General features: G+C 42.8%; 2 protein-coding genes across 4 annotated transcripts in view; one reads left to right on the top strand and one right to left on the bottom strand.

The window, feature by feature from the left end:
- Window positions 1-2685, bottom strand: part of LOC141157550 (netrin-4-like) — a 25294-nt gene extending 22609 nt beyond the window's left edge. Inside the window, exon 1 of one of the 2 annotated variants that reach the window (XM_073644970.1) lies at window positions 2097-2685. In XM_073644970.1, coding sequence (XP_073501071.1) covers window positions 2097-2157 — 61 coding nt within the window. In that variant the 5' untranslated portion in view covers window positions 2158-2685. The remainder of the gene's footprint in view (window positions 1-2096) is intronic. The other variant, XM_073644969.1, reaches the window with a different exon arrangement.
- UROC1 (urocanate hydratase 1) overlaps window positions 1-19346 on the top strand; it is a 23062-nt gene extending 3716 nt beyond the window's left edge. The window contains exons 1-20 of one of the 2 annotated variants that reach the window (XM_073644967.1): window positions 5119-5318; window positions 7989-8119; window positions 10776-10869; window positions 11360-11419; window positions 11854-11982; window positions 12074-12135; window positions 12588-12654; window positions 12926-13069; window positions 13204-13292; window positions 13401-13463; window positions 14327-14506; window positions 14875-14972; window positions 15371-15443; window positions 15701-15822; window positions 16574-16644; window positions 16727-16825; window positions 16905-17004; window positions 17519-17600; window positions 18544-18643; window positions 19050-19346. In XM_073644967.1, the coding sequence (XP_073501068.1) occupies window positions 5193-5318; window positions 7989-8119; window positions 10776-10869; window positions 11360-11419; window positions 11854-11982; window positions 12074-12135; window positions 12588-12654; window positions 12926-13069; window positions 13204-13292; window positions 13401-13463; window positions 14327-14506; window positions 14875-14972; window positions 15371-15443; window positions 15701-15822; window positions 16574-16644; window positions 16727-16825; window positions 16905-17004; window positions 17519-17600; window positions 18544-18643; window positions 19050-19193 (2034 nt within the window). In that variant the 5' untranslated portion in view covers window positions 5119-5192 and the 3' untranslated portion in view covers window positions 19194-19346. Of the gene's footprint in view, window positions 1-5118; window positions 5319-7988; window positions 8120-10775; window positions 10870-11359; window positions 11420-11853; window positions 11983-12073; window positions 12136-12587; window positions 12655-12925; window positions 13070-13203; window positions 13293-13400; window positions 13464-14326; window positions 14507-14874; window positions 14973-15370; window positions 15444-15700; window positions 15823-16573; window positions 16645-16726; window positions 16826-16904; window positions 17005-17518; window positions 17601-18543; window positions 18644-19049 lie in introns of those variants that run through there. The other variant, XM_073644968.1, reaches the window with a different exon arrangement.

Raw genomic sequence — 19346 nt, 5'->3', positions numbered from 1 at the left:
TATAAATTGCTGCTAATAGTTGTAGTGGCCCTTTAAAATGGTTTAAAAACAAAGTATAAATAATTAGCAAAATGTAGTTGCCATTGATTACAGTTACACTTTGTTAATCAATCCCTGATATGAGCAGAGCCAGAAATATTGGAAACAATCCATCTTCTTCCAAGCTCTCAATGTGTCATCAACACATGTGCGAGCTGGAAATGCCAATTCCCTATAATCAGTAATCTATTGCTGGAAACTGCATCAAGCTCTGTATTATAAGATAAATTACTGATCCTGTACTGATACTGAGTTACATCCTGTATTATCCTCCAGAGCTGCACTCACTATTCTGCTGGTGCAGTCCTGTGTACATTCATTACATTACTGATCCTGTACTGATCCTGAGTTACATCCTGTATTATACTCCAGAGCTGCACTCACTATTCTACTGGTGCAGTCACTGTGTACATACATTACATTAATGATCCTGTACTGATCCTAAGTTACATCCTGTATTATACCCCAGAGCTGCGCTCACTATTCTGCTGGTGCAGTCACTGTGTACATACATTACATTACTGATCCTGAGTTTATCCTGCATTATACTCCAGAGCTGCACTCACTATTCTGCTGGTAGACTCACTGTGTACATACATTACATTACTTATACTGTACTGATCCTGAGTTACATCCTGTATTATACTCCAGAGCTGCACTCACTATTCTGCTGGTGCAGTCACTGTGTACATACATTACATAACTGATCCTGTACTAAGGCCACAGCCCCACTATCAGTATTTGGTCAGTATTCGATCAGTATTTTTTCTCAGGAGTGGGAGCCAAAACCAGATGAGGAACAATCAGAGAAAAGGTATAATAGAAACAAGTCACCAATTCTGCATTTATCACCCACTCCTGGTTTTGGTTCCCACTCCTGAGAAAAAAATACTGACCGGATACTGATAGTGGGGCCGTGGCCTAATCCTGAGTAACATCCTGTATTATACTCCAGAGCTGCACTCACTATTCTGCTGGTGCAGTCACTGTGTACATACATTACATTACTGATCCTGCACTGATCCTGAGTTACATCCTATATTATACTCCAGAGCTGCACTCACTATTCTGCTGGTGCAGTCCTGTGTACATTCATTACATTACTGATCCTGTACTGATCCTGAGTTACATCCTGTATTATACTCCAGAGCTGCACTCACTATTCTGCTGGTGCAGTCACTGTGTACATACATTACATTACTGATCCTGAGTTACATCCTGTATTATACTCCAGAGCTGCACTCACTATTCTGCTGGTGCAGTCACTATGTACATACATTACATTACTGATCCTGAGACTTTACGCTTTCCCAGATTCCTGAATGATAAATTTACTTGGCAGTGAGGTGAGTGGTGAGTGCATAGCTGGGTGACAACCCATTATTCTTGGGGGGTGTCCTAGGTATTTTGGGGCTGATGCCTTTTCATCAGTATTACTCAGGAGGATACAGCTGATCTGCAGTGAGACAAGACCACACAACCCACCATCTGATAGTCTGTGTATCCATAATGTATCTGGGGGCTGTGAGATCTGAGCCTTGGAACGTACTATATTATTCCGCTGTATTGATTATGTGTCACATTTTCTTGGCTCTTACAACCAACTGACATCAGAGAGCAAATGAAAATCTTGATGTATCTACGGAAATAGAGGAACCTACCTGAGAAGCTGGAATTATAATGTACTGACCGTTTCCACCCTGTCCATCACAGAGGCAGCGCTCAGAAGCAGTCAGTCAGCTGAAACACACACATTACTGTTTCTTTGCCCAAGAGGTTCTACGGCAGCTGGGTCTTTTTTAATTAATTCTTTAGGAAGATCTGTCTATTGACCCCATTATCATCTGTCTATGAATGTATTCACCTCCTAACTACATACAACAACAGACAACACTCCAAGATGGAAGAAGAAATAAAGTGACATCTCCTCTATAATCACAGATAATCTAATGGCTTTAACTGTTTAGTTGTACTACAACTCCCAGCTACACTCTCAGTGTATGATATGAGTTGGATCCCCAGCCCCCCACACACCTGCCTGTGCCCACCATCCTTACCTGTGTCTGTGTGCACTGAGACAATCCATTCCAGGAACACAATGATAGTGATTCCCTGCATGATGGGGGTGATGATCTGATGAGAAAGGCTGCTCTGCTGCCCTCAGCTCTGCACAGCCTGTCCCAGGGCCCCTCGGTCTCTGCTCCTCGGGCTGTCAGTCAGACATGGTCAGCAGTGGGGACAGCTAGTCTCATCTTTGGGGTTACCTCCCTACAGCTCTTATCCAGTGGATGATTCTACCTCCTATCTCCACATGTCAGTGTAACGACTCCTGCAGCTCTGGTGCTCTGATGTCAGCTTCTACTCCACCCCCTTAAATCAGACTCCTTTTTTTGCAGATATTTAGTCCCAGCAGCAATAATTGGACATATAAACCATATATTGCACACTAGCTGCTTATGAATGGAGGTGAGTGCGATCCTGTTCCTATTGCTCTCCTGATCTTGACCTGATACTCTCGGGAGATGCTCTGGTCCTCGGCTCCTTCCTCCTTGAGATGCTGAATCCTCTCTCACTTGGAGGCGGCCGGGCTGTCAGTTTCATGACTCTCCCCGAGGCTGCTGTCACTTTAAATTAAATGCCCAACACGTGGGAAGCGACTCCGCCCACTCACTTCATGGATTGCAACTGTGCAGTGCCCTCTGCTGGGCGCAGACGTGCACTGCAGGCACCTGCCATTGACCTTCATGCCCTATTGTTAACATCTTACTTGCTGTCAATGAATAGAAACATTCTTGTTTATGGTCAGAGGCTGAAAACTTGTCTTGATATACTCACAGCTGAGAGTTCGTTACAATGTATCTGTGTAGCTTGGTCCAGAGCTCATAGGATGATGATGACATGTTCACATGTGCCATATGCCCTTTCCAATCAAGGTTTAGATATTTTGGATAGAGGGAATAATCCGCACAACAATTAAATGTAAAGTGGGAATAGACCATCGCATGCACTGACACACTGCGACAAACTGCAGCGCTGCTTCCAGGTTTTCAACGTCTGAATGTAAAAAAAAGTAATGTTTCCGTTCAGTTACAGCAAGCAGGGACCTTGAACATGATGTAGAATCAGAAGGCTGCTGCTACATGGAGGCTTTGGTTGCGAAACAACATATTAAACTTCAGCTATCCGTGCCAAAATACTTACACAATTAGTCGTGTGGGGTCCGAGGGTCATATAAAAAAATAAACATATATTAAAGGAGGGGCATGCAATCTAGGGCTACTGAAACGGACTGTTACCTGCCGTCCAAACCTGCGGAAATATGATGAAAACAAACTTTTTGGGGTCCAATAGACCCCATGCGACTAATTAAAGGTTAAGGCGGGTGATGGGTCATGTTGTGAGGGAATGCGACTGCGACAGGCAAAATGTCAGAACTCTGAGCTTTCTTGTCGCAGTACTTTGTGGGTCACAATGTGACCCAATATCCTTGTTCTGTGCTGTGATGTAGCAGAGGCATAAAGTGCAGTTGTCATTTAGTCCCAGACTACAAAATTGCAGAACTTTCCAAAATGTTAAATTCTGGGACAGATTTTCCTTAATCCAACAAGGGGGGGATCTTATATTATTTTCTTTCTAGAAACAGCATCACTCTTATTATATGAAAGAGTTAAGCCGGCAGACGTCCTCAGGAGAGATTTACTACAGGATCAACAGCCTATTATAGGCTACATCTGGTACTGCTGTAAAAACTAAGCCGCAATACCAGACACAGCCTATGGTCAAAGGTGGCGCTGTTCCTGGAATAAAAAGCATTTTGGATTTAGCTTGAATTCTTGACTACAGTCTCTTTGTGGTTGCTACAGAGTGACCACATTGACAATCATTAGATGCAGTGTCAAATAATGACATATGTTGTTTGTAGTCATAACCTTAAGCAAACCTGTCACCAAGAAAATGCAATGCGATCTGCGGGCACCATGTTATAGAGAAGGAGGAGGTGAGCAGAATGATATGGGATTTTGTGAGAAAAGATTCAGTACAACCTGAAATTTATTCCTTTATACCTCTGCTCTTTCTGGGATTCCAGTGGGTGGTCCTATCAGTGACTGACAGTTATTTCTGTATGCACACTTATATAAAGGTAGCCCCGCCCACTGGACCAAAAATCCCAGAAAGAGCAAGGGTTAAATTATGAAAATCCAGGTTATACCTAGTCTTTTCTCACAGCACTATACATCAATCTGCTGAGCTCCCCCTGCTTTATAACATGATGCCTGCAGATTATACTGTATTTTCATGGTGACAGGTTTCCTTTAATAACAACCATGCAACATTTAAAGGGGTTGTCCACCTTTGGGAATATTTTTTTTACTTAAATATATGTAGTGGGGATTGAAATTTTTTGCAATTGGATTTCTTTTAAAATCTTGCACCGTTTGCCTTTTATCACTTCTGTGCTGCATTGTCTATTGCTGGCTGCAAAAAAAAGAGTTAACTGAAAAACTCTCAGTGAGTTTATTCTGAATGGAGACTTTGTAACTCCTCTATCTTTTTTTTCTGAGCTCCTCTGAGATGATTTATAACCACAAACCACACACCACACATCAGGGAAACAAAAAACCTGTAAAAGCCAAATGGTGCAAAATATTTTAATGAACCCAAATTGTAAGAATTATTTTTGAAGTTAAAAAAGAAATGTGGACAACCTTGTAAGGCTGCGGTCACACTATCAGTATTTGTAAGCTAAAACCAGGTGAGGAACAATCAGAGAAAAAGTATAATTGAAACACATGCACCAATTCAATATTTTTGACCCGCTCCTGGTTTTGGCCTACAAATACTGATAGTGTGACCGTAGCCGGTTGCAATCACAGCTGCAGCCATTAATGCACCTTTTAGTGATTTTGTTTTGAAAATTTGATAGGAAAATAATAAAGTGACAAGCAGGAAAGTAATGCATCTAGCGAGGTGTCCGCAGAGCCTGAGGTATGTGCTGTGTCTGTAAGAGTGGCTCAGGTAACACATTAATTTGGGGAAAGGTATTGACCAATGAGGCTGCAGCACGGTCGTGGGTGGGGCAGTTCTACCTGATTTTTTTTTCCCCAGGGTCTCTTGGGTGAGACCACTTGTCCCGGTGGCTCTGAACCTTCAGGATGATTAGTCTGCAGGAGCTGTGTGCTGGTATTCCCCTCCATCCCCTGCCTGAAAACAGAGGAAAGGATGATGGGGTCCCTCATGCTCCTATCCGGACCCCCCAGCTCTCTGCACAGGATGAGAAGGTGAGTGTGCAATCATCTGCCCATTCCTTAGTTCCTCCTATATGGAGGCTTGTGGAGTGCTGGAGCCTGGGATTAGTAGTTCCACACTATGCTGAGTTCTGGGATCAATGATCCTGCTCTCTGCGGGAGATCTTCAGAGTTGTCTGGGATGTGATGGGGATCTACGTCCCCCCCCCCCCCCAGAGACAGAACTGGAAGCTCCTGGACCCTAAGAGAGTCTGCACCAGGGGCCCCTCAACCGCTGCATGATTGTAATGGCGCATTGTGATATTGACTCTAATGGTTGGACCCCCAACTAGAAACAACTGGTCCAATTAAAACTTGAGGATCCTGACGGTATTAGGTCCCTTCAGGCTCCAGAGTGGCAAAGTTGAGCTATTGGCTTGGAGCGCAGGTCAGGATGAACTGATACATTGTAACAGAATGGATCATGATGCGTTTTCAGCCACATGAAGGTTTCTATTCACTGACAGCAAGAAAAAGGTGAAGGATTGTAAGGAAGGAGGGAACTCTCCACACAAAATGGAATCGGGTTTGTGCAGCACATTTTTCTTCTGAGTTTAGACAGTCTTGTGGCGTAAGAGATGTGACTGGGCCACGCGAGCCATCTTGGTAAATCTGACACAGTATGCTATATTTTTTTTTTTTATTTTTTTTTTTTGTCGTTTGGCACGGAAACCTGAAGAGCTGAGCAATGTTCCACTGCACACCATCTTGGTTATGAGGATTTATAAATCCCACTGAAGTAAAAGCTCTTAGCTATAGACACACATTTATGAAACCACCTGTTTCCCAGAGCAACCAATCAGAGCACAGCTCTTATATTCTATGCTCCTTTTAGACAGTGAAAGCGGCGCTGTGATTGGTTGCTATGGGCAACAGGCCCTGCTCACTTCTCGACAAATAAAGAAGCCCTTTAAGAAACAGTATGTTGTCCTAATGAGACTAGTGATCTAAAAAGGGAACATAATGTGTCCAGGAAAATCAACTGGGTTCACACACTGTTGATTTCAAAGCTGTGTAAAAGGAAAGTTACGGCCAATCGCAGTACAGCTTTCAATTTACCAGAGTAACCAATCAGAGCTTGGCTTTCATCTTACAGGAGCAGGTTTGGAATTGTAAGCCGTTCTCTGGTTGGTTTCTACGGGCAGCAGGTATTTTCATCAGGTCCATTTTGATTACTGAGGCCTACTGCCATTTGTTGCATTTTGTGGGTCTGGTGGGGATGGGGCGGTAATTGGGTTAATAATTCCCTTTCATTGTGCAACAAGTAGCCGTAAACAAGTAACCACCCGATGGGCACAGATGGCCGCCTCCCCATGATATGGTGTTTGCTACCGTCCTGTCTTTCATGTCACTTTATCCTTGATCCCAGGCTCGGCCTGCATTTGTGCAAAGCCTTTGGTTTCCTGGGCTGCTTATATGCGAATCTCCTCTATATAAAATGATGTAGCAGAGCTAGATGTGTCATCTGCACAGCGCATAGTGATGAGGTTTTAGCAGATAATTCTATGTATGGTCACATGTGGCTGATCACAGGCAAATCCAGCTCTGCTACATGTGGCGTGTAACATCTATAACCTGTAATTCCATCAGCTTCATCCCCTTCATAAACTCTTCACTTTTCTCAACCAAATCTAAGCCATTTCTACGTCCTCCGTACATGGCGAGGTGTATGTTCCTGCTAGTTTGAAAGAGACAACAGGTTTTCACTATTCTGCTGTCTGATGTGTACCAGGCTCTTCAGGAGTCTCCTCAGCTCCTGTAATGAACTGCTCTCAAGATACAAGCAGAACTTTGACTGCAGCTCTGGAGGTGATTGAAGTATAGCATATAATGCAAGTTGCAACTCACAATAAAGAAATTATGATCTGGATGATGATGATGATGATGATGATGATGATGATGATGATTGCGATCAGTGAGGAAGGGTGCAATTGCTTTATATCAGGGAAACTGTATGAAATTGTGACTCTCTAAGATGGTATTAAGAAAGGCCAGAGTATTAGCATACATGAGTGTCTTATCTGAAACTGTTTAGTAATGGATATCAAGTCCTTTTAGCTGCCAGATGGAGACCTTTCTTTCCAGTCTGGATCCTGCTACACTCTAAGGGTATGTGCCCATGATCAGGAATAGCAGAGCTTTGGGCTCAGCTCACCTGCACTGCGTCCAAAACGCTGTGTTCAACAGTACAAGCACAGTGGATGCGATTTGTAGAAATCCCATGCCTGCTGTGCTTGTTTGATGCTACGTAAAGTCGCCTAAGGTGCGGGTTTACAGGCCACAACATGTCAATTTCTGTAGCAGAGATGCAAGTCTCCGCTGCAGATATTAACCAATTAAATGTCCTTACATGCGGTGGATCTGCATGTACTGACAAAACAAGTGCAGCATTTTAGACTCAGCGAAAATATGCTGCGTTCAAAGCGCTGCTGGTTCCTGATCGTAGGGATGTGAAGGTGTTCAGAGGTCAAAGATCACCTAATATTGTAAGCACTGAAACTCTCCAACCATTCCAAGTTTGTAGGACCTAAAGCCATCCTGAAACGCTGAGGTTGCTGTATTAAATTAGTGATTCTGAACAATATAGCACATGTAAATAGTGAGACCATGACATGCAGGTTTAGTGAATCTGGGTAAAGTATCTTCTCTGTGCTATCTTTGCAGCTTGCTTTGGAGAATGCCTTGCGCTACTTTCCCCCTGAGCATCATTCCACGCTGGCTCCAGAATTTGCAAAGGAGTTGAGATGTTATGGACACATTTACATGTATCGCTTTTGTCCAAAGATACTCATGAGGTGAGATCTATGGTGGTAAGTGGTTTCACCAGAATAAATTATCTGAAAATGACCATTATTTTTCATGTATAATATATTACAGTACTGTGCAAAAGTTTTAGGCAAGTGTGGAAAAGTGCAGCAAAGTAAGATTGGTTACTGAAATACTAGTGTTATAAGAGGTAAACTGGCAATCAGAAGTTGTGATGAAGAAAAAATGTACAGCGACTGTAGTCACATGAGCAGAGTTTTCCTCTTATGTTTCACGGACTGGATCTCTACTCTGGCACCATATTTCTCATGGAGTCACCATAGATAAAAATAAACCATCAACACTTCTATATTAATCTATTAGCTAAATGCAAAGAGAATGAACAAGAGAAATCAAAATCCAATCAATATTGGGTGACTGCCAGTCTTCTAGGTATACTTCACACAATTTTTGAAGGAACTCAGCAAGCAAGTTCCAAACATCTGACTGACCCCAGATCTTCTGTGGATGTCACTTGTGCAAATTCTTCTATCCCTTCATGTAATCCCAGACAGACTGATTCTGAGATCAAGGCTCTGTGGGGCCAAATCATCACCTCCAGGACTCCTCATTCTTGCAAATCATGCTTAATGACGCTGGCTGGATGTTTGGGGTTGTTGTCTGGCCGCAGAATAAATTTGGATCCTGTCAGATGCCTCCCTGATGATGGTGTTACATGATGAATCTGCCTTTATTACTCATCCTTGAGGACACCGTTTATCCTAAGCAAATCCCCAAACTCAATTTGTTGAAATGCAACTCCAAACTTTAGGGACCCTAATTGTGCCGCTCTCCAGCCCTTTTGGTGACAAACTGCTTCTGTCAAAGCCAAATACTTCTGATTTAACTCGGTCCAGAGAACCTGCGTCCATTTTCCTACACCCCAGTTCCTATGTTTTCAAACATAGTCACTTGGCCTTGCTTCCTTGTAGTAGGTATGGCTTTTGACAACAATTATTCCATGAATGCCACTTCTAGACAGACTTCGCCCAACAATAGATATGTGCAGCTAGGTCCCATTGGTTGCTGTCAGTTCTGAGCTGATGGCACTGCTAGACATGTGCAGAGTTTGAAGAGAAGTAACTATTTTCTTTCCTCTACTGCACAAAGTGTCCTTGGCTGACTACTGCATTTACAGTCCTCAGTTGCCCATTTCTTGGTGCTTCTTTAAGAGTGTGACTAAAACAGCTTAAACCCCAGTCTGCTTTGAAATCTTTGCCTGGGGGAGACCTTGCTGATGCAGTGTAACTACCTTTTTTTTTTTTTTTTGTTGATGTGCACAGTCTTGCCTTATTGATTAACCTGTGACATGAATTGGTCTTCTATAACCACCTTTTGTAGCAGTTTAACTGTTCCTCACCCAGTTTTAAGCCTCCTTTAAAACTGGGTGGTTAATGACTATTTTAACCAACATATGAAAATTGTTTTGCTCCTGTCTGGTATAATTGGTTAATCACAACTAGACTATAGTCTGACATTGTGCAAGTGTGCATAGGAGAAATGATGCAATTTTGAAGGCAAACAGCGGTCACACCAAATATTGATGTGTTGTTAATTTACTCTGCGTTTTCTTGGTCTAAAAACCAACTATATGAACACTTCACTTTATGAAAGCATCCATACTTTGCAGATTTTTTTTTTCCCCACACCTACCTAAAACTTTGCACTGTTTAAAATATAAATATTGTTTTAAGAAGTACTGGACACATCCTAATAATTTGAAATTAGTTTTTTTTTTTTTGTTTTTTTTCGGGTGCCTTTTAAGGAAACACTACAACTCTGCCACAAAGTGGAGACCCTATAACATTAGAGTGGTGTCACTGAATGCAGAGGGCAGAAAGTCACTACCACTCTGCAATCAAGACATCCTCTGGTATTCACATCAGCGCAAAATTGTGCCCCTGCCATGATCATCATGGCCGAGCAGCTGCCTGCAGCCGTACATCACCAAGCACAATGCTGAGTGTCGGATAGAGTGGTGTAAAGCCGCCACCACTGGACAGATGCACTTCTTGATCTGGCATCTGATGGAGTCTGGGTTTAGTGATTCCAGGAGGACGTTACCCCCTGACTGCATTGTGCCTGCTGTACAGTTTGGTGGAGGAGTTATAATATTCTGGACTTGTTTTTCAGGATTCGGCCTTGGCCCTTTTGTTCCAGTGAAGGGAAATCTTAATGCTTCTGCACAAAACATTGTGGACAACTGTGGCTTCAGCTCTGTGGGAACAGTTTGTGGAAGGCCCTTTTCTGTTCCCCATGACTGTGCTCAAAAGCCATATAGACATGCTCGGACCTCAGCCCCATCCAACACGTCTAGTGGAGACTGAGCCCTGCTCCTCTCTAACATCAGGGTCTGACCTCAAATATTCTTCTGGGTGAAGGGGCAAAAATTGACACCTGAGAAATCCTTCCCAGAAGAGCGGGAGCCGTTATATCTACAGAGATATTAATGTCTATGGATGTAGATGGAAGACAGAAAAGTTCTTGGAGGTGGAAGAGGCCAATATGTAAATGTTACATTACTTCCATATGAAGTGAAAAATTTCCCATTGAAGTTTTCCATGGGGAAATGAAACTGTTTCTAAACAAAATAATTTTATTCTGGACGGTTGTACGTAATACCCCTTTTGTCACTATTTTTTTCAGGGCCTATCCGATCAGTGAGTATCCCTGCAAAACGAAGAAGGCAGCAGCCATAATGCACATGATTATGAATAACCTGGATCCAGCAGTGGCTCAGGTACAGGTTTATAATGCTTAACTCCTGGTCTGAGAACTGCCTTTAATGTTGGGTGATCATAGAAAATGTAAGGCATTGTCCATCATACAGCACAGGGCCAGACGCAATCTTATGTGGTGTATACACAGTATGGTGACCAGTATACAATGTCATATAACCATACCACACAGTGCTTACATAATACTGTCATACAGCGCATGCATAATAGTACCAAACAAGGGAACAGTCAGGCCATATAGTGTCTAAAAATACCACTATAAAATGCCTAAATAAAATAGCTTTAGAAGACCTTTTACTGGCGTGACAAGGTAGCTCCTAAGCCACAAGTACTAAGTTGAGCTGGTCATGAGTGTCAGGAACCAGGCAGTGGAGGCTTCTTAGTGATAAAGCTCTTGGGTCTTTTTACCCCTTCAACCTGTTAGTCTTGCCCTGTATACATAATATGGTGAGAGCATGTCATAATTTATAGATTTTATAACTTCTGACCCAGTTTCCCCAGGAGTTGGTGACGTATGGTGGCAATGGACAGGTCTTCAGTAACTGGGCGCAGGTAGGTGCTGCTGTGGGGTTCTGGATATTGGTAACTTAAAGGGTTGCAGATTTTAAAGACCATTCCTTCTCTTCCCGATGGGGTCCTTGATTATGAATGCATTGGCTAATACCAAGGAATAATAAACTGTATAGCTGAGACTGTTTAGCTTTGTGTCCCCTTTAACTATGGTGGGCTCATATGTCTGTTTTCTTCAACCTGCATGCCTTTTGTATTGTGATATCTAATCTAAGGGAAATGGTTTGATGGCTGTTTTTGTCCCAGAATGTTACTTTCTGATGTTTTAAGAAAAATCCCATCCGCAAAACATCAAGACGTTCCTTCTAGGGACCATCCATAAAGCAGATCCCAAACAAAGCTTGAGACGTGGCTAGCATCAGAACAAGGGTTTACTATCCCCACTACAATTCTCCTTTCTTCTCTTGTATCTGCAGTTCTGGTTGGTGATGCATTATCTATCTGAAATGACGGAGGAACAGACTTTGGTGATGTATAGCGGTCATCCTCTTGGTCTCTTTCCTAGTCACCCTGGTGCTCCAAGAGTGGTTATCACCAATGGGATGGTGAGCTATCTGCTCGTTGTCCATTCTCCAGGTGTTCAAATATGGGTAACCATATCTAAAAGGTAATGTCCTTTAATTTTTGGATCTGTAGGTCATTCCCAACTACTCGTCCAGGAAGGATTATGAGAAGATGTTTGCTTTAGGAGTCACAATGTAAGTACACAACCTTCCTCTATCCTCCATGTTATACTCTCCCAGGAATCTCAGACTTATCCAACTTTTTGCTAGTTCCCCACTGAGACTTGAAAGCCCACTTGTAAATTAGAGCATGGGGTGGGGGGGCCTCAATGTCAGCAGGAGTGGCGGGCTATCTTGTGTATATTGCGTGCTCTCTACTGGGCATGCCAGATTTAAGCACTCTCTTGGGAAAGTTATGCCTCCACCAGAGACTTCTGGCAACAGCTTACTCCTTTTCCCCATTTAGAGGACATGCACACTCGGCACATGTATGGGAGTGTTGGGAGGAAGAGCATTTGGCCAATAGCTATTAAAGCTTTTTGGGCACCATTCATCTAATGCATTTGGAAACAATACTATAGATATCGGCTTCCATGAGGTGGATTTTTGCATAACTTTAGTCCCATCTTTAATTTGCATTTTGGAAGGTATGGACAGATGACAGCAGGAAGCTACTGCTACATTGGCCCGCAAGGAATTGTGCATGGCACAGTGGTAAGATGGCACAATGTGTACTGTTTTAAAGTATATTGCAGAATTTTAATTTTAAAGAAACAATCCATGTAAAAAATTTTGTGCTGCATAATTCCTATTGCATGGCCTGAGGGGTGGAGCATGACTCCAAAGAGGAGCAGTGTTGTGCTCCACCTCCCCGATCCTAAACTAGGCATAAGTAGCAGTTCTGCTTGGAGTGTTCCTTTAAATATTGCACTTGCTTGCAGTGGTTTGCCCACATGTCTTTTCACATATTTCTGATCCTGCACAGTTGACTGTATTGAACGCTGGAAGGAGATACCTTGGAGTAGATGATCTCGCTGGGAAGGTGTTTGTGACCTCAGGTCTGGGAGGAATGAGCGGAGCACAAGCTAAAGCGGCCACGATTGTTGGCTGTATTGGGGTCATTGCTGAGGTAACTGTTCTTGGGGGGTCTGTATTGTGGGACAGAACTTGCTATATGTAAACTGATAATTGGGTACCTCAGTTGTGACATTGCGCCGGTGTGTGGCTCCATGCACCTCAATCTCATCTCTCCTGTCTTGTCAGGTGGATGAAAGTGCTCTGGTAAAGAGACATAAGCAGGGCTGGCTGATGGAGGTGACAAAGTCTCTAGATGAATGTATCCAAAGGATCCGGTAAGGAGAAACCAGACTTAAGTGTGTATGTTGAGGTTCTGCTGCGGCAGCTCGGGGTGCGCCTGTTCCTTCTAAAATTAATATGTACATTAATCTTTGTCTTCATAGAAAAGCTCAGAAGGATAAGGAGGTGCTCAGCCTGGGATACCATGGGAATATCGTGGACCTTTGGCAAGTTCTGCTGCAGCACATATGCGGCCTGTAATCTCATCACAATGTGCCAGGGAGGAATCTGTATCACATTAGAGTAATGCGCTCTTATGATGGATGTCATCACTGGAGAGGATTGGGGGAGGAGGTGCCCATGATCTCTCACAATCCAGATTTCTGCTCCCAGATCTGAAATATTCAGAGATTTAAAGAAAACTTCTCTAACAATCCACAGGAATTCATCCTCTGCTCACAAATCTTTGCAGATGTTTCTCATATCTGTCTCTGGAAACGCTGGATGACTACCAATATGGCCATTAAAGGGGTTATACCACAAACATGATCACTTAACTACAGATTGTATGATTGGTGGGGGTCCTCCCACTAGGGACTGTTGCTGATCTTGAGGACTGAGTCCAGTGTCCCTCATGTGAATGGAGTGTGCATGTGTACCCACCCTTCATTCACTGTCTAAGGCAGGAATGCCAAAATCAAATACTTGGAAAGTATGACTGATTGTCTCATTGAGGACACAAAGCTTCATTGTTTTACCAAGATTTTCCTGACTTCTGAATAGTAACTTATTGTAATTTGTAAAGCTGGATTGCAGGTAGTTGGCCTATGTCAGCCATTATAGACAGCTCCCAGCATTTCTAGAATCTGAGAAAAATGACATGCATACAGAAATGTCTTAGTTGGAAGCTTAGAACTGCTATGTCCACAACTATAGTCCTAATGTAGGTCGCTGCTGCCTGTCCTAGGAGGGCAGTTTTGGCATGCCAGTTGTGGGGAGCTCAATATGGCACTGGAAGGTCTGGACTATGTTTGCAGTGTGTGGCGATGAGTCCTGAAGTCCCTACTCCTAACTGAATGTTGGCTTGCAGGGAGCGGCTGGTAGAAGAATATGAGAAGACCGGTGACCTGCTGGTAGACCTGGGATCGGACCAAACCTCCTGCCACAACCCATTCAGTGGCGGGTATTACCCGGTGCAGCTTTCATTTACTGAAGCCAATAAAATGCTCTGTAGTGACCCCCTGACCTTCCGCCAGCTGGTTCATGAAAGGTAAGATGTCCAGTGGTCAATGACTGGATCCTAGTTGTTATAACTCTAATGGCCGGTGTTAAACTATTAGTCTCTAGAAACAAGCAACTATTTTAATTCCCTTTTGAGTTATTGAGTCTGTTCATCAGATCAACACATTTCAAAGCCAATACCTTAGATGCCACACATGAAGAGACCACAACGTCTCTAAATGCATCGCGTAGACCCTTCTATAACTCTCGGTTGCACTGGGGATTTATCCACTTAACAGAACAGGCTACTGTATTACATCCAGGATGATCTGATCACATCAATGTTGTAAAGAAATGCAGATTGTTCTATCCTACAGTATAATGTGCTGCTCCTAAACGCTTTCTGCTTTCCCACAGCCTATGGCGTCAGGTCTCTGCAATCAATAAGCTATCTGATAAGGGCATGTTTTTCTGGGACTATGGAAATGCTTTCCTGCTAGAAGCACAAAGAGCCGGTGAGTAAAATGCTAAATATTAAACATTTATTTTTTTTAATGCAAAAATAAGCAATTACAAGGGTTGTCTAAATCTAGGGATTAATAGAGGGGCCTCTCATACCCCAATCCAGCTAAATTCTGGAGGACCCTACTAGTCTGTATAATACACAATTCTCACGGCATCAAAGTTCTGCCTGTGTATTACCTTAGTTCTCTGCAGCTCCACCACAGGTAAATGAACACCTGCAGCAGTATTTTACACAGATCACAGCTGATTGCTGGGGGTTCAAGGAATGTGACTCTCTGCAATCAGCTTATTTCTGACTCTTAAATTTCCAATATGGAGAACCCTTGACTTTTTTAGAATTACTCCTGTCTCTTTTGTGCATTATGTGAGCCCTCCTCCTCTTGAGCAGGTGCTGATGTTGAACAGAAAGGTGGGAGAGGCATGGAGTTCAGATACCCATCATACGTGCAACATATTATGGGGTGAGCACTTGGATTTTATAATGTCTAATTTTACTACTTGTATCCCTCCCAAAAAAATAAAAAAAATAAATAACAAATCTAAAAAGGCCAATTTTTTATTTTTTTATTTTTTTTATTTTTTTTTATTAAGTAAAGTCTTGCAGTGTGAGGTATGTGTCTCCCCCGTGTCAGTGGACAGGCGGCTGCTCATCTCATCTGTTCGCAATAAATAAGGAATCCCAAACATCTACTCATTAAGTTGTTTTGTGTTTTACCAGAGACATATTCTCTCTGGGTTTCGGGCCGTTCCGTTGGGTGTGCACCTCCGCAGATCCGGCTGACCTGGAAGTCACTGACCACATCGCCGCCACTGTCATGGAGGATATAATTGCACAAGGAGGTAAATGAATCCTTAGTGTGCAAGTACAAGCCATGGAGAAATGGATAAATACAATCACTTATTACTGGAAATTTTTCCCTTTTAAAACCTAAGCAAGGAAGCCGCAGGTAAATCCTGATCTCTGGAGAGTCTGTATTGCCCTAATATTGAAATGACCACCACTGAATTCCAGGTATAATCTTAGGATCTGTACAGGATAAGTAATGTGCAGCTCTGGAGTATAATACAGGAGGTAATTTGGGATCACTAATGTAACTTTACATACATTACACCACTAGTTATCTAGATGTCTATTTGTTGCGTGCACAGCGAGCTGTTGTGCACATGTATCTGACTATACTGTATTTATCCTCCACATTCTGGACTATAATAGTTGCCATTAAAAGAACTGAACATTCCGGGGGGAATTGCACAATGTTTCCACCCAAACTAATGCAGCTAAAAATGGCTAGGTTATATCTGAATATACCTAAGCACACAATTCCAGCAATCCAATTGTATAGATTAACAAGAAATAATGGAATTAAATGAGAAGCATTTCCTTTAATGCATCCTCATTTCCCTGCTATCTCTGTATAGTACCAGCATATTCTGCTGCACTGTACACAGGCTGGAATTCCTCCCATCAGTCATTTATTAAATGGCTGTAATTTCTGCTTTTTGGGAAAACTAATATCTAATTGCCAGGCCCAGATGGAGTAATTCCTTACACCATGTTTTTTTTTTTTTTTTTTGATCTTTCACTCCTTAGTCAGTGATGCGGTCAAGAAGCAGTACAATGATAACATAAGATGGATCAAGGATGCCAGGAAACACCAACTGGTAATGAAATGTCACTTATCCTCATCAGATCACCCATATCTGCTTTATACCATTAAAGGTGTTTTTTTTTTTTTTTTTTAAGGTTGTTGGTTCTCAGGCCAGGATTTTATACTCTGACCAGAAAGGGAGAATCTCCATTGCTGTTTCCATTAATAGAGCAGTGGCCACTGGACAAGTGAAGGTGCGATCATGGCTTATATAATTTGCTGACCCTATAAATCTATGTAATGATCATTGTGTAATACACATTTGACCTTCAGGCGCCCGTGGTAATCAGCCGCGATCATCATGATGTGAGCGGAACAGATAGTCCTTACAGAGAAACCTCCAACATATATGACGGCTCTGCCTTCTGCGCAGGTGAGTGGAGTGAAAAATGTCATTGTATGTAAAGGGTGCTTCCTCGCTAGACTGGTCTCTTTAGGATTAACTGTGCTTGGTAGGATGTGGGGAATTACCCAGATACACCCCTCCCCACTGAAAAAAATATATAGCTTTCTATCCATCCTAAGTTGCTTGTAGCCCATGATCTAGTTTCTGGAAAACTGGATACAAGTCAGTGCTTTGAACCGACCAGCTATTTCGACATACAATAGCATTTTATATCTTTTCTGCAAAGTGTCTTGGACCCCTTTTGGGCACCGTCTGGAAGCAATTTAAACTTCTGCACCTCATACAATAAACTATTGGAGGAAGCCCAATTGCAAAGATAAAAATTGGACCCCTTGTTACATCTGCTTCTCCACCCCATACTGGAAGTCTTTGTGCCCACATCCCATTGGTGTGACCGATCCTTTACAGGTTCTCAGCACTCATTAACACGGTGACCTGGAATGGGCCCATAACCACCCATGATTGCTGTCTGTATTTGCAGATATGGCTGTACAGAACTTTGTAGGAGATTCCTTTCGAGGGGCCACATGGGTAGCTCTTCATAATGGAGGAGGTGTTGGCTGGTGAGTTAACAGTGTGGTGGATTGGTGATTCCAGTGTGGGGATATCTGGCTACTAACTGTTAATTGATGATTACTTACAATTGTGTAGTTTACTTTTTTTCAGGAGGGGTATTACAATGAGCAGTATAAAACTGCTATATTCCTCTGCATCCTGACTTCCATTAATTTCTACTGACTCTGTAATGGATATATGGATACTCTCCTGCTAGAGCTAACATCCACAAAAGCGGCACACCAAAAAGGACCTAAAATAAAAAAAAAGAAAAAGAAAACACAGAAAAATGGGTTTTACGAACACCAGGTCACAAAACTAATGCACTACAGGATGCAGCAGCCCCATGATCAAGGTAGAAGCAGCACAGGTGCAAAATACTTGACATATCCACTAACGCACCGGCTCTTCATGGCGTGTTATAAATGCACATGGATAAAGCTTGCATAGCGTACCAGTCACCCAGATACAGTATGTGCAGTGTCTGCCTCCAGCTATTGGTTACGCCTATACAATTTAATCAGGTGGCTGCCCAGCAGTAAGTGCACTCCAAGTTCCCCCAGCCAACACTACAGCACCTAGCTGCACCCTGAAAAAAAATAAAAATGTAAATTATGCATGGGGGTATTGGACCTTTCTCCATAATTAATGGCACATGGTTATAAAAAGATGTCCCTTCCCCATTGCTTGCTTGTGATTTTGCAGCTCTGTCCCATTCACTTCAGTTGAGCTGAGCTGCAGTACTGGCAGAAGACCGCCATGTCTTTCTAATCCTGGACAACCCCCTTCAATAATATCACCATTTCCACATGCTCTGGACAGGAGGAAGTGTGGGAACGGGCTGAGTTTGGATTCTGGCTCTGATCAGGGAATGTTTGCCTTTGCTAAACTCCATCTTGGATGGATTACCTTTCTGAGATTTAATTCTGACTTTTTTTGGCTTCCTTGCAGGGGTGAGGTCATCAACGGAGGCTTTGGTCTGGTACTGGACGGATCTCCAGAGGCGGAGCGAAATGCGAAAACTATGCTGAGCTGGGACGTGTCCAATGGGGTCGGTATAATACAGAACTTGAGTGTTTCCAAATTTAGGAGCGTGCCATGCCCTGAAATATTTACCACTAGTAATCATCCTTCTTGACTATTCTTGGCTTTTGCTCAGCCGTGACATTTAGTAATGAGCATTTTCCACTAAAATGAATCGGTCCCTGGGAAATCTAAGCCTTTAAGTCCTCTTCAATCACATGGTTGGAGGTTTCTGGGTGACAGTCAATATGGCAGCCATTGCCTCTCTTTAGAGAGTTGTTACACAACTGTCCATCCACAGCAAACATGCATTCTAACATTTCCATACTTGCTCCCGGTTATCAGTCATTTCTTTGTATTGTTACATGGGATGACTGAAAATGAGTTTAGGGTTATGGCCTCTTTTTTTTAAGGATTTATTTTGCTTTCTTCAGGTGACGAGACGATGTTGGTCCGGTAACAGAAATGCTTATGACACGATAATCCGCGCAATGGAGGAAGATCGGAGTCTAAGAGTGACGCTGCCATACGAGATAAAGGACAGGAGCGTGCTGGACGCGGCTCCACCGGAGAAGTGAGCGGTCATCAGGAATCGGTGTCGAAAGTTACAGATTTCCTGACTGCCATCATTGTGACATCAGTCTGTCATCATCCGTACAGCTCTTCTGTCAAAGAATCCCTCTCCTTTACATTTTCCATATATTGATAGTAAACTGGTGAATCCTCATCAA

This window comes from Phyllobates terribilis, unplaced genomic scaffold (assembly GCF_046119375.1).
Source record: "Phyllobates terribilis strain yellow unplaced genomic scaffold, ASM4611937v1 Scaffold_8__6_contigs__length_399053987, whole genome shotgun sequence".
In the NCBI taxonomy this organism is placed as follows: Eukaryota; Metazoa; Chordata; class Amphibia; order Anura; family Dendrobatidae; genus Phyllobates; species Phyllobates terribilis.
This window is presented reverse-complemented; position numbering and strand designations above follow the sequence as displayed.